Source organism: Schistocerca serialis, chromosome 2 (genome assembly GCF_023864345.2).
Source record: "Schistocerca serialis cubense isolate TAMUIC-IGC-003099 chromosome 2, iqSchSeri2.2, whole genome shotgun sequence".
Classification (NCBI taxonomy): domain Eukaryota; kingdom Metazoa; phylum Arthropoda; class Insecta; order Orthoptera; family Acrididae; genus Schistocerca; species Schistocerca serialis.
Genome location: NC_064639.1, coordinates 1,048,586,693 through 1,048,602,776, shown reverse-complemented (window position 1 = coordinate 1,048,602,776; position 16,084 = coordinate 1,048,586,693). Strand labels below are relative to the sequence as shown.

The 16,084-nt window shown below is 37.7% G+C and overlaps 1 protein-coding gene across 1 annotated transcript in view; it reads right to left on the bottom strand.

Moving 5' to 3' along the window:
* Positions 1 to 15,472: 15,472 nt before the first annotated feature.
* Positions 15,473 to 16,084, bottom strand: part of LOC126456616 (protein IWS1 homolog) — a 119,106-nt gene continuing 118,494 nt past the window's right edge. Inside the window, exon 10 of the mRNA XM_050092359.1 lies at positions 15,473 to 15,737. Coding sequence (XP_049948316.1) covers positions 15,615 to 15,737 — 123 coding nt within the window. The 3' untranslated portion in view covers positions 15,473 to 15,614. The remainder of the gene's footprint in view (positions 15,738 to 16,084) is intronic.

Here is a 16,084-nt window from a genome sequence, read left to right as displayed (position 1 = left end):
TCGCTACAATTTTCTAATGCTGCAACTTCTCCGTATACTACAGCATCATCCGCGAAAAGCCGCATGGAACTTCTGACACTATCTACTAGGTCATTTATATATATTGTGAAAAGCAATGGTCCCATAACACTCCCCTGTGGCACGCCAGAGGTTACTTTAACGTCTGTAGACGTCTCTCCATTGATAACAACATGCTGTGTTCTGTTTGCTAAAAACTCTTCAATCCAGCCACACAGCTGGTCTGATATTCCGTAGGCTCTTACTTTGTTTATCAGGCGACAGTGCGGAACTGTATCGAACGCCTTCCGGAAGTCAAGAAAAATAGCATCTACCTGGGAGCCTGTATCTAATATTTTCTGGGTCTCATGAACAAATAAAGCGAGTTGGGTCTCACACGATCGCTGTTTCCGGAATCCATGTTGATTCCGACATAGTAGATTCTGGGTTTCCAGAAATGACATGATACGCAAGCAAAAAACATGTTCTAAAATTCTACAAGAGATCGACGTCAGAGATATAGGTCTATAGTTTTGCGCATCTGCTCGACGACCCTTCTTGAAGACTGGGACTACCTGTGCTCTTTTCCAATCATTTGGAACCCTCCGTTCCTCTAGAGACTTGCGGTACACGGCTGTTAGAAGGGGGGCAAGTTCTTTCGCGTACTCTGTGTAGAATCGAATTGGTATCCCATCAGGTCCAGTGGACTTTCCTCTATTGAGTGATTCCAGTTGCTTTTCTATTCCTTGGACACTTATTTCGATGTCAGCCATTTTTTCGTTTGTGCGAGGATTTAGAGAAGGAACTGCAGTGCGGTCTTCCTCTGTGAAACAGCTTTGGAAAAAGGTGTTTAGTATTTCAGCTTTACGCGAAACATCCTCTGTTTCAATGCCATCATCATCCCGTAGTGTCTGGATATGCTGTTTCGAGCCACTTACTGATTTAACGTAAGACCAGAACTTCCTAGGATTTTCTGTCAAGTCGGTACATAGAATTTTACTTTCGAATTCAATGAACGCTTCACGCATAGCCCCCCTTATGCTAACTTTGACATCGTTTAGCTTCTGTTTGTCTGAGAGGTTTTGGCTGCGTTTAAACTTGGAGTGGAGCTCTCTTTGCTTTCGCAGTAGTTTCCTAACTTTGTTGTTGTACCACGGTGGGTTTTTCCCGTCCCTCACAGTTTTACTCGGCATGTACCTGTCTAAAACGCATTTTACGATTGCCTTGAACTTTTTCCATAGACACTCAACATTGTCAGTGTCGGATCAGAAATTTTCGTTTTGATCTGTTAGGTAGTCTGAAATCTGCCTTCTATTACTCTTGCTAAACAGATAAACCTTCCTCCCTTTTTTTATATTCCTATTAACTTCCATATTCAGGGATGCTGCAACGGCCTTATGATCACTGATTCCCTGTTCTGTACATACAGAGTCGAAAAGTTCGGGTCTGTTTGTTATCAGTAGGTCCAAGATGTTATCTCCACGAGTCGGTTCCCTGTTTAATTGCTCGAGGTAATTTTCGGATAGTGCACTCAGTATAATGTCACTCGATGCTCTGTCCCTACCACCCGTCCTAAACATCTGAGTGTCCCAGTCTATATCTGGTAAATGAGTAAAACTATAGGAGTGCAGGTAAGCTACTACAAACAGCATAGTGAACACATTATTGTGGTCAAAATAGACACGAAGCCCACGCCTACTACAGTAGTACAAGTTTATATGCCAACTAGCTCTGCAGATGACGAAGAAACTGATGAAATGTATGACGAGACAAAAGAAATTATTCAGGTAGTGAGGGAGACAAAAATTCAATAGTCATTAGTGACTGGAACTCGAGAATAGGAAAAGGGAGAGAAGGAAACATAGTAGGTGAATATGGATTGGGGGTAAGAAATGAAAGAGGAAGCCACGTGGTGGTAGAACTTTGCACAGAGCATAACTTAATCATCGCTAACACTTGGTTCAAGAATCATGAAAGAAGGTTTTATACATGGAAGAAGCCTGGAGATACTAGAAGGTATCAGATAGATTATATAATGGTAAGACAGAGATTCAGGAACCAGGTTTTAAATTGTAAGACATTTCCGGGGCAGATGTGGACTCTGACCAGAATCTATTGGTTATGAACTGTAGATTAAAACTGAAGAAACTGAAAAAAGGTGGGAATTTAAGGAGATGCAACCTGGATAAATAAAAGAACCAGAGCTTGTAGAGAGTTTCAAGGAGAGCATTAGGGAACGATTGACAAAAATGGGGGAAAGAAATACAGTAGAAGAAGAATGGGTAGCTTTGAAGGATGAAGTATTGAAGTCAGCAGAGGATCAAGGAGGTAAAAGAAATCCTTGGGTAACAGAAGAATATTGAATTTCATTGATGAAAGGAGAAAATATAAAAATGCAGTAAATGAAGCAGGCAAAAAGGAATACAAACGTCTCAAAAATGAGATCGACAGGAAGTGCAAAATGGCTAACCAGGGATGGCTAGAGGACAAGTGTAAGGATGTAGAGGCTTATCTCACTAGGGGTAAGATAGATACTGCCTACAGGAAAATTAAAGAGACCTTTGGAGAAAAGAGAACCACTTGTATGAATATCAAGAGCTCAGATGGAAAGTCGAAACAAGGCCCCGGGAGTAGACAACATTCCAATAGAACTTCTAACAGCCTTGGGAGAGTCAGTCCTGACAAAACTCTACCACCTGGTGAGCAAGGTGTATGAGACAGGCGAAATACGCTGACTTCAAGAAGAATATAATAATTCCAATCCCAAAGAAAGCAGATGTTGACAGATGTGAAAATTACCGAACTATCAGTTTAATAAGTCAAGCTGCAAAATACTAATGTGAATTCTTTACAGATGAATGGAAAAACTGGTAGAAGCCGATCTCGGGGAAGATCAGTTTGGATTCTGTAGAAATATTGGAACACATGAGGCAATGCTGACCCTACAACTTATCTTAGAAGAAAGATTAAGGAAAGACAAACCTACGTTTCTAGCTTTTGTAGACTTAGAGAAAGCTTTTGACGGTGTTGAGTGGAACACTCTCTTTCAAATTCTAAAGGTGGCAGGGGTAAAATACAGGGAGCGAAAGGCTATTTACAATTTGTACAGAAACCAGATGGCAGTAATAAGAGTCGAGGGGCATGAAACGGAAGCAGTGGTTGGGAAGGGAGTGAGACAGGGTTGTAGCCTTTCCCCGATGTTATTCAATCTGTATATTAAGCAAGCAGTAAAGGAAACAAAAGAAAAATTCGGAGTTGGAATTAAAATCCATGGAGAAGAAATAAAAACTTTGAGGTTCGCCGATGACATTGTAATTCTGTCAGCGACAGCAATGGACTTGGAAGAGGAGTTGAACGGAATGGACAGTGTCTTGAAAGGAGGATATAAGATGAACATTCAACAAATGCATAACGAGGGTAATGAAATGTAGTCGAATTAAGTCGGGTGATGCTGAGGGAATTAGATTAGGGAATGAGACACTTAAAGTAAAAAAGGAGTTTTGCTATTTGGGGAGCAAAATAACTGATGATGGTCAAAGTAGAGAGGATATAAAATGTAGACTGGCAATGGCAATGAAAGCATTTCTGAAGAAGAGAAATTTGTTAACATCGAGTATAGATTTAAATGTCAGGAAGTCATTTCTGAAAGTATTTGTATGGAGTGTAGCCATGTATGGAAGTGAAACATGGACGATAAATAATTTATACAAGAAGAGAATAGAAGCTTTCGAAATGTGGTGCTACAGAAGAATGCTGAAGGTTAGATGGGTAGATCACATAACTAATGAGGAGGTATTAACAGAATTGGGGAGAAGAGGAGTTTGTGGCACAACTTGACTAGAAGAAGGGATCAGTTGGTAGGACACATTCTGAGGCATGAAGGGATCACCAATTTAGGATTGGAGGGCAGCATGGAGGGTAAAAAGCGTAGAGGGAGACCAGTCTCAGGATTGTAGACCACAACAACACATTGACAGTTAAATCAAAAGTTAATAAATTCAAACTGTGCTTTGCTTCCGAGTTACCTGAAAGGAAAATAACAATGCTGGACATCATCGTCAATTATAAGCTGAGATAATTTTCTGCTAAAAATAAAAATAGCATAAAAATGGTAGACAAGCACTTGCCGCCAGAATCAACAACAGAAATAAATTAATGGTTTACACAACAACATTAACTCCTCATTATTGCTCAGTTCACACCAGCCTGTCATGAGGAAGGAACATCAAGAACAAAGCAAAAAAAGGAGATTACTATTTTGATGAACAGCATAAGGAAAACTGACGGTCATACAGTACCTGTATATGCAACATTCCAAGCACTATCAGGGATGTCCAAAGATAGACTCTCAAAAGGAACAAGAAAATCCAAATGTAATTAAAGTATGTTCTGGTGTACAACAGAATCAGCCAATACCAAAGCTCTCCAAAAGAGAAGTGTTCTATTCAAGATAGGATGGCTGTACAATTTGTAAATTATGATTCATTCCAAAGCACAGACAAAGGAAACGACTGCTTTCTGTGCTTGGTTTCAAACAGAAGGACCAAAAGGATGGAACAAGGTACCTGCTGTTATATTGAGTTTTTCAGGAACCTTGAGGTGTTCCAGTCACAAAATGGTCCAAATGAAATTAATTTTTTGCCGACTCCTGTATCATTCAAAATAAAAATACATAATGACATACACACTAATGGCCTTCAAGGGAGAAAACAAAAAATTTAATAAGCAGTCCACTATTTTCATATTTGTGGTCATAGCTATAATATTGACAGTGTTTGATAGGGTGGATACAGACTACTGGAAAAAGGAAGATATTTTCCCACTGACTGAATACTATGAAGTGCTGGAACAACATTGTACCATTAAGATACTAAATGAAGATTGAGAAGCAAAGCATCTCCAGTCCAGTGCACTAAAAGCCCTATGATCTAAAATGCCTTTCAAAATAACTACTCAGCAAGTCATGGCTTGTGAAAAGTCTAAGACGAAGGTATTGTCAGTATTGGACACTTGCAATGGGAGTCCTGTAGAGGTTGAGGTATGAAAATCCAGAAACTGCAGCCAGTAAGTGAGAAAAGCTACCACTTTGGAAAAGACAAAAACCTGGTCAGCAAGGAAAAGAAAAAAAAATCTAAGAAACTTATGAGACATTTTAATGTACCAGAAGAGTTTTATAAAGCCAAATGTTGAAAGTGATGAATAGATATCCAGTATTTTTGTTCTCAGTATTTTGTGTAGTATTTTAATAGCATTTGTTGCTGTTTTGCACTTTTGCTTATCAAGTATTTATGGAAAAGAGTGATATTAAAATGTTATTGTAGTACATATATGTATCCAAAATAACAACAAGGGTGCTTTCTTTTTAATTAATGTCAAAGATTAAAAAAGAGGTGTAAAAATCAATTTGAATTTTTATGTTAACAAAAATTTTAACATTCATCTTTCTGTTTATTGACTTTTGAAAAAAACTTTTAAGCTTTGTCCCTCTATTCCGAAGTAAACATTGAAGATTTATTGTGTGCTGTTACCTATTCTGCTCTGATCCAATATTTGAATTCTACTCCACATGGCACTGTCTACCCCCTTCTGTAATTTGCACACCATTAACTTCCTAACTTTTTGTTTGTCAACATTTGCTTGCACTTTCTGCTGATGTTATCACATCTTTCTCATTCACTCATACAGACACGCATTACTTTCAAATGGAATGTAACTGTACCTAACCGGGTGACCAAGTCAACTGTAGTGATGGCCAGGTATCCACTTCGCCTTGTTGAGTAATAGAAAAAATCTTACAGAAAAGACTTCCTAACAATTAAATTTATATTAGATGTTAAAATATTTCATTGTTTCATAGAAGCTTTTTATATCCTCTTTATTTCTGACATCTGACTCTATTTTGTTCCCCAAACAGAAAAATTGGTCCACTACTTTCAGTGTCTCATTTCCTATCTAACTTCCTCAACTTGGCCTGATTTAATTCAACCACATTCAGTTACCCCTGTTTTACTTTTGCTGATATTCATCTTGTAATCAATCTCTTTTCAAGTCACTATGCTGTCAGCTGATCTTCCAAGTTCTTTACTGTATGGAACAGAACTGCAATGTTGTCTGCAAACTGCTAAGTTTTTATATCTTTACCTTGAACTTTATTTTCCAAATTTCCTTTTGAATTCCTTCATCACTTGCACAATGTACAGGTCAAATAACATGGGGAGACAGGCTACAATGCTATCTCATTATCTTCTCAGCTACAGCCTCCCCTTCAAGTTCTCTTATTCTCATAACTGTAATTTCGTATTTTTACAAGTTTTACGCCCTTTTGCTTCCTGTGTTGTATCCCTGCTACCTTCAGAATTCCAGAGTGATTTCCAGTCAATACTGCCAATAGCTGTATCTAAAACAACAATTTCTTCATAAGTAGCAGAAGATTTCTTCATAAGAGAGACAAGAATTGCAGCATGCCTACTATCAGTTTCAGTATCCTTTGGCAACAAAAACTTGTGGTGCATGATTTAAGTCACTGGATTCTTAAATGGAATGAACAAGGTAGAAGCTTCAGTCAGGCATCCTAATTATGGTTTAGTATGCTCATCAAATTAGTTCAGCCAAATGCTGACACCTGAGATCTTCCAATAGATCAATGGCAAATTCTCCCCTCCCAAATTAGCTGGTCCTCTTAGCTCTAACAGTCATGATATCAATGAGGCACTAAATGATAATCTTTCTTCAGAATGAATAATATAACATTGGGGGGGGGGGGGGGGGAGAGGGGGGGGGGGGAGGAGAGATAGAAGTCTCTAGCCAATAACAACAAGGGTGCTTTCTTTTTAATTAAACATCAGTTTCAATCACAATCCAGAAGTACCGACACAGTAAACTGAGGAAAGTAGTACGAGACAGCGAAATTTTGATAAATGCTTTGTTTTGTGCCAATATTACCATATCTTAGGTCACTGAAATATAAGGAAAGTGCTCAAAGTTTTTCGTTACTAATTTTCAAGTTTGTTACTGTGGAAATGTTAGTCAGGGTGACCAAAATGAAACTTGTCCACAAAGTTTTTATAAATCCGACAAGAATTCAGTTTCCTTAGATAAGAAGCTGGAAATAACCGACACTGACAGCAATCAAGTACTGAATGCATTTTGTCAGGCTGTAAGCTACACACATCTGATGTAGCCATTTTTCACTATTAAGATGTGCCTCTTCCACTATGTGGGGGATTACCTAAAGTCAGCTGGCCTTTTAACTTGCTCCACAGAAGAGAGATTATGCAATGTTGGAGGCCATCAGATTTTACCGCCTTTGCTAACTGTCCTGTTGTCTTATAACATGTCATGAACTCCATCTTGCTAAAAATATCCAAACAGTTATCAGTCTTCAGTCAGTTGGTCAACGTATGGATTAAACAGATTTTTAACATATGAAACATCAAAAATGTTTTTTGAGACACTTTATTTTGGCCACAGTGTTGCATGGCTAATTCTTCCTCAATATTTGTTCCTTCATAAGAAAATATTTTTGGAATTTAGCAGAGAATTTGAAATTTCATTTGACATAATGAATGTTGTACAGAATTAACCAAACTTTACAAATGTGTTACATGCCCGAAAACTTTGAGAAAAATTTGCAGATGTACTTGAGCAATGTGCACTTAAGAATGCAGCTGGGAAATGCCTTCTTCACCCACAAACACTGTGTGTACATTACAATATCACCAGTTTGTTCTCTGCCTCTCTCAATCCTAATCACTTACTGCAGGTGCCCTGTTGTAGCAAGTGGGAACTTGATAGCTTGTTCAAAAATGTTACACGTATAAACAAGAGTGATGGTTTTCTGTGCATATCACTAACAGGTAATTGGGCTTCTTTTCTGTCACCCATAATGCTCACTATAGTCACAATACAAAAACAAAAGTTACCACTAAATGCTTTACGCATATTCCAAAACAAATATGACACTAGTGGCTCTCAAGTCAAGTTGTGCGCTTGTGTGAAAGTCATCCACCTGCCACCTTCATACAGCATGTTACTCAAGATGTCATAACGTTCACAACTGCCCCCTGCAAGCTGAGTTCAGCAAAATCTTTCTATCCTTGTGATAATGCTGGCTCGACTTTATGCATTTAAGTAACAGACAACTGTTGCTCCACACTAATCCTGTTCCACACAGTATATGGTTATTCTAAATTAGTTATCTAAAAGTAAAAGTTAAGTAATTTCAAAATCACCAACTGATCATTCGCCAGGAGCTCTTCACACACTGAGCCGTGTTCTCAAGTTTCAATCCTATGCCACCAGACGTCACTACATTTGCTCATTTTGTGGAAAAACAGTGTGACCACAGTAAAAATGGAGACATATAGCAGTGCAGAATGTGCTAAGTGTTGCTTGTAGAACCATGAATGCAGTCACCTGTTGTACGAAGATACTTCAGAATGAAGTATCACAAAGTTCCCTCTCAGGCAAAGACTATAAAGCATGTTATGATCGGTTTGTGGAAATAGGCTGTGTAGTACATCGAGAAAAAGATCAAGGTCGTCCACGGGTAGCAGGCTCCTCGCACATCTGGGAAGAAATTTTGTACAGGTGGGATATCAGCCACGTGAAAGAGATAGCTGCATGGAACATTTGTAGAAAGAAACTTGTTCTGCTGCATGCAAAACTGGTAATACATTATTTTACGTAAATCTCCTGCAATGTTACTTTTAGGTAGATAATGTAGTACCACTCTGAGCAGTATAACCTACATAGAGTTACTGTCGACCAAGAGGAAACGGTCAGTCAGAAACAGATCATGATTTTTTGTTTTAATTATAATAAGTACACAAGCATAAAACACAGGAATAAAGGCTAAAGTAGCCTTCAATGAACGTGATACAATTTTGGCTCGTGTGAAAGGCAATTTGTTTGGAGTCACAGTCATGCATTTTCCCAATACAATAAATAAATACTGAACAAGTAATCGTATGATTATTTAACATGCAATTCTTTTATTTTTACAAAAAGGCATACACTTTATAATGCTTTAATGAACACAAACATTCCTCCATCTTCCAAACATTATGAGATTAACTATTTGTATTTTTCGTATGGAACATTTTTACACTTCTAAGAAAACCCAGAGGAGCACATTATTCCCGTGATGAACAATTTGGTCATTCAAATACAAAATGTAAATAACAGAAAAAGTATCATCTCAATGTAATTGCTTCTGTTTAGCCCTTAATTCACTTCTAAATCATAATAATGATGAGCTGTATTAAAATAATGGCATCATATTTTGTTTCTTTGCAAAAACCAGAACCTTACATTTTGCTGACAATGCTCTTACCAAACACACTATAATCAGTCATTCCAAGTCTGGTTTCTGATTCAATAGTTTTAATCTGTCAAAAAGTTTGAGGGGAAAAAAAAGCACCACCACAGTTAGAAAATGATTAATTTTGAAAACAAAAATTTTGATATTGACACAACTGTTTTCTAGAGACGAAAACTGTAGTATTGCAGCTACGTAATTTAAGATCAAGTGATAGGTGAACCTACCCTTATCAACCACAGGATTCCCCACAGAAACAAAGCAGTTAAGTGCTAATATTTTCTCCCAAGATTTTGCAACCAATGTTATTTTGTGCATCCTCAGTATTTCCTCATTTATTGTGAATCTTCTTTGTGTTTGATAACAACAGTAGGAAAACCAACAAGCAATACTCAACAGGTAATCAACAAAACAACATCGCAGTATTTCAACTGTCGTAAACTTTTAGAATTTATACTCAGTTTAAAATGGGCACACAATATGGAAGTCAGAAATCAATGAAAGCAGGGCACCATACAGTAGTGTGTGTGTGCGTGTGTGTGTAAAATAATAATAAAAAGAAATCTGTACAGCAGCATACTGGGTGACATTTCCTGTATTATAATGTTCATATCCACACAGCCAATGTGAAAACTGATTTTTCAGTAATGCATGTTGTCAAACGTTCACTAGCATCTTGTTGCCGCCCCCCCCCCCCCCCCCTCCACTGGATGTCAAAGAAAAGGTCCAATATCTCTTAGAATAAGTTTTTTATGGTAGGCAGTTAAGGCTGCTCAGCAAGAGGTTTAAAAACACAGACATAAGGACTATATGCTTCCCACTAAATGCTCTCACACAATGAGAAGAAGTATCTGTGAGAACACACATGCTGTTTCACACCAGTCATTTTCAGCTGCCGGCATCTGAAAGAAAGAAATTTGATTCCAGGTTCTGGATGATTTGCCAGTGGAATGAAATGATGACAAAGAGGAAGCAACTAGCCTTTCTATGTTGTTTCCTCCACTGAAGAAGGTAACAGGGTGGGAAACAAGATAACAGTGCCTATAGCATAGCTTCAGAATTGCCAACAAGAGCATTGAAAAGACGAGATGAAAAGGATATGGGCAAATGCAGCACTTACATCCAGTATGTGGCATGTTTGCTACGATTGATGATTTACGCTAAATTAATAAAGAATCAATAATACACATATTTAACAATGTTTTTGATTTATTTACCTGCACATAATCCTTCAGAACATTCATTAGTGACCAAAAAACTTCAGGTACTATTTAAGATATAGCTTCCTTCAAAATGGATCTTCTGCTGCCAAAAAAATGAATAGCCGCAACACAGTTTTGTTGCCTGATTATTTTTTTTTTTTCCTGAAACACATGGTGCTGCCATATTTGGAAGAAATTCAAAATTGGTACATGACATCTGAGAGAAGTTACAGTCTTCCACATTCAGCTCCCATAGCAGTTGTTCTTGCCAGTTCTTCAATAGTATGTTTTTATCCAACAACACCAATGCCTTCCTTTCTGTTTGCATGAACCTTTGAGTATTAGTAGTGTAGCACCACATTTCATTAGAGTTATAATGCAGCTGACAGTATAGTAACTATACAATAAATGGGCTTGCAGATGACGTGAACACACTAAGAGAAATGTCTGCCACAAGTGTGAGCAGAGACAGAGACAAAAAACGACTTTGGAAACGTTGCAAAACACTGTACGGGACGTGTCTGCACACAACCGTGTTTCCAGAGGCAGTATGTATGTGGCTTAGTTGTTCATCAACAAAAATTCTTTCTTCTTTGGAAATAACACTCCCATAAGGGAGATAGTTACAATTTTATTTGAGAGAAAGGGTACAACGCTATTTCAAATACTGTAGCCAGGAGGCTTATTTGCATTTGGGGTTATACTGCACAGATGTAAATAACCTTCAAGCAGAAGGATATATGTCTTCATACAACATTTTGCACGATATAACAATGTTTCACAGCACTTGTTATTGTTGCTACAAGGGACATTCAGTGTTTCACGGTTTCTTGGTGTCACTGTTGGCTTCATTGTTGTATTTGTTAGACATGACAATCAATGGACGATAGTGCTGTCTGGTATTGTTGACACTGCATTATTATTTGGTGAAGGAAGTGTTCTGAGGAAATCAAGAACTGCTTTTAGTGAATTCATCATGAATGTGTTCTTCATAATGGTTTTACTAGAGTAAACACAGTAGCTTCTTCTTCAGTATCATAAGCATATAAAGAGTGATTATGATTAGCAAAAGGGCTCGCACAATGGTTTCCTTTTGCAGAAAGGATGATGACAACTTGGAAGAAGCAGAAACAAGCAAATTCAACTCCAGACGTAAGGATTAATGTGAACTCTTTTTGTTATCCACAGGGGGAACAGTATGTCGTAGGTTACCCCCTCAAACAGTATTCTGAAACAACTCCACATAAATTTTGACAGTCTTTGCGCTTAGACATACTTTGTTTTCTTTATTAGATTCAAGCCCAGCTCCATAACTGCTTGATGATATCTTGAATATTTCGTTCAATTCTGATGACTGATGCAAGTGCAATACTGATAGTTCAAGAGATAGCGATACTGTCACACAAACTGCAAGGAGGAGGAAGCACAGAAACCACAGAGCTGACGCTCAGGGAACATTTACATCTGCATTAGGAAATGAAGAAGTAACTATAGTAGTGATACAAAGACAGAAAAGGGAAAGGGGGAAAATGCACGAGATAAAAATTCACAGAAAACTCAATAGAAATTAAGAGAAGGCATACACTACAGTCAGTAGAAAACAAGTGCAAACCACGCAAAGCAAAGAACAGAGTGAATGTAGATACAAGTGTACAGAGCATTTTGTGTACAATGAAAGAGAAAATTTTTTTTGATAATTTTAGAATATCAGTGTTTACTCTAGACATGCTTTTTATGTTGCTAACCTCATTAAGACTTCAGAAAAGCAGACCAAAAGAAGAAGAGTTGAGGACATTAACAAGCAGAAAATGAGATTCATAAACAAGTATCACTTGCAGGTCAATGGACAAACGCTCCCTACCTGAAAAGCATGTTTCACGAGGACTCTCTGACATCAGTAGCAAGTTTATAGCTACTGTTTCAAAAAATGAGTTTCAAGCACCAGATTATTGATAGGAATAACACAGGAAAACATCCACCTAAAAACTAACATGCCGATTCAAAAATTGACAGAGCCACGCAGTATGTACTCTCAATAGTGTCATAGAATGCCACTACACAAGAAAAACTTTCAACGTACAGGTACAGTCCTTTTCATTACACATTTTCACAAATGTATGAAGAATACATTTCTATGTGTGGCGAGTCAGCAGGCTGTAAGTTTAACAATCTACCAGAAGATTTTTTATCAGTTAAACATTTATATCAAGAAATCAAAATAGGATACCTGTCACACATGTGAAAGCTTCATATGACAATTTCTCATGTTGCAGAACAACTAAAGTTGGAGCTTCAGACTAAACACATCGTTCACCAAGAACTGGCAGACAAAGACAAGGAAAGTGCTTTACATGATAACAGTACAGTAGTTATCACTTTTGACATGCAGCACCCCTCAGCTTGAAAGTTCTGTGGCCTTCTACAAATGCTTCCTTTGGACTTTAAATCTGACTGTCCATGATCTCAAGGAAGGACAAATGTACTGTTACATGTGGGGTGAAGACAGGGCCAGCCGAGTACTGATCAGGCAGCACCGTGTTTGGTGAAATACCTCAATGGTTTGCCTTCAAATACCAAGCAGTGCACAATGCATTCTGACACTAGTAGCAGTCAGAACAAAAACTTGCGCAGTCACCATGCTACTATCCATTATTAAAGATCACCCGTCATTTTAAATTATTGACCACAAATTTTTAGTGGCAGATCACATGCCCACGGAATGCAACATAGATCACTCACTAATTGAAAACTCGGAGAGAAGGCCAGAAGTCCCCATTTCCCAACCCACATGATGGGGTTCAACTGGTAAGGCAAACAGGGCAAAAGAAGGCTTTCGAAGGCCTTGAAAAGAAAAGGAAAGTTCTCCCCCCCCCCTCAAGACTTGTCAAGCATCTACTGCAAATCAGTAAATATAATGACCAAGGTGAAAGGTTTTTCTGGAAAAATGTGAAATGCATAAGAGTCACAAAAGAAAATATGGGGTATCTTCTCTACAAAGAAACATTGGAAGTGGCAGCGGACTTTAAAAAAGAAGAGCATGTTAAGAGGAGGATATGGTCATGCAGGAATGAAACCCTTATTGAGTCATCAATTTGCTACCTCTGACTCCTGATGTTTTCCACTCATATTACCATAATTTGATATCAACAGATAGTGTCAGGAATGCTCTCCTAGACTACCCATCAGATGACTCTGATTGGAAGTGGCAGCGGACTTTAAAAAAGAAGAGCATGTTAAGAGGAGATATGGTAATGCAGGAATGAAACCCTTATTGAGTCATCAATTTGCTACCTCTGACTCCCGATGTTTTCCACTCATATTAACATAATTTGATATCAACAGATAGTGTCAGGAATGCTCTCCTAGACTACCCATCAGATGACTCTGATTGGAAGTGGCAGCGGACTTTAAAAAAGAAGAGCATGTTAAGAGGAGGATATGGTCATGCAGGAATGAAACCCTTATTGAGTCATCAATTTGCTACCTCTGACTCCTGATGTTTTCCACTCATATTACCATAATTTGATATCAACAGATAGTGTCAGGAATGCTCTCCTAGACTACCCATCAGATGACTCTGATTGGAAGTGGCAGCGGACTTTAAAAAAGAAGAGCATGTTAAGAGGAGATATGGTAATGCAGGAATGAAACCCTTATTGAGTCATCAATTTGCTACCTCTGACTCCCGATGTTTTCCACTCATATTAACATAATTTGATATCAACAGATAGTGTCAGGAATGCTCTCCTAGACTACCCATCAGACGACTCTGAAGATGATCATCAGGGCAAGTATGTTCCAGAATGAAAGTTTGAATAATCTCTTGATAATGCTGTTATGAAATTTATCAGTGTGAAAATTTGCGTATCAGTTGATTTTAAAGCATCTTTAATTTGTGGTTTTTGAATTGCTGTTAATAATGTTACCAGTCTTCTCAGAACAAAGTACCACAAAACCAATGTAAAAAGTCTTTCTTCCTTGTACTACAATAAAATTTAAGTTGCTACATGTTGTCATTCTGAAAGACTAGCAGCACTGCAAAAATTGTCCATTCCTTCCCACAAAGCTTCCTAAACTGTAAAATATTACACCTGTCTGATCATAGACAAAGGAAGTCCAACTGAAGGAACTCAACCACATTATTTAACAAGTTTCTGTTGTTATACTTTCAAGTAGGCATATGGTATGGTAAGCAATGCAAAGGGGATTAATAAAAATACAAAACAGAACTAAAAACTCTGCCACTGAAATTTAATCAGGTGTCATTTCAACTTTGTTTTTGCTCTCCTGTAAAATTGTGGAAACTATAATTACACCCTTCTGACCAAAGAATAACAAATCATTCTAGACACAAAAAACATTTACAAATTAATAATGATATGATTATAATATTCACAAACTTCAACATTTCAACATGCCTGATCTACACTGTCTTGGATTTCACTGTACTTCATTTGAATTTCCAGAAAGCTAAGACATAATTGTTTAAGAATCTCCTATCTTTGTGAAGTATGAAATGGCAGATGGTGCAATCCACCACAAGAACACTAGGAAAACCTAAGGTTAAGTACTTTTAGACAATATAATTTCTTCTGACACTTACAATGTTTTTATATTGGTGAATCACAAAACAGTGCGAGTCAGGTACAACAAGATACCCAGAATATATCCTGTGTGTGTGTGTGTGTGTGTGTGTGTGTGTGTTTAATATATTTAAAATTAGGTTTTCCTGACTAGCTGAAAATGCAACACCTGCAATTCAATGCTTCATGAAGACAGAAAATACTCCGTTAATTTTGTATTACCCTTCTGTTACAGAGACGGCATAAAGACCAGCACTCATTTACCAATTAGGAAAATACTGAACTGAGACTTGAAGCACAGAGACACTCCACTCAGTTATCTGTCTTTACAATAAACTGTAATAAATTCCACTTACAAGCACACACATATATTTCATAAATATAGCTGATTTTATTTACATTACAGTACACACTGCATTTCCACATGCAACAAGAGTATGAATACTGAACACTATGTATGCAAGTACAAGGAACACATACTGCCCAAAGTGGCATTGAGTCTTTAACAGTTCTTCATAGTGCCATTTTCCGTCCTTCAATAGATATTTCAACAGCCCGGCGAGCTTTCTTCAAGCGTTTGTTATCAAGGTAGTTCTTCATATGTTTCTCGAATCTGTTAAGTGACTTCTTTGTCGTCTGAAACAGATCACAATGATGTATAGAATGCTGCTTGTCTAGTTTTTGACATTATTGTATGAGAATATTACACAAAAGAAAGTAACTCTCACTGCACATACACAGGGCAAGCATAACATGATCTTTAAAAAAATGAGTCTCTAACCCCTTCCGCTCAGTCCCCAGTACCTTCAAGTGACTCACAATGCTCATGAATTTGTCTTTTTTGTGAATTCAGTAAAAATCAATGTGTATTAGAAAAGATTGTTATACAAATTTAAGAGTGGAATGAGATTTTCACTCTGCAGCGGAGTGTGCGCTGATATGGCTAAGCCATGTCTTCGCAATATCCTTTCTTTCAGGAGTGC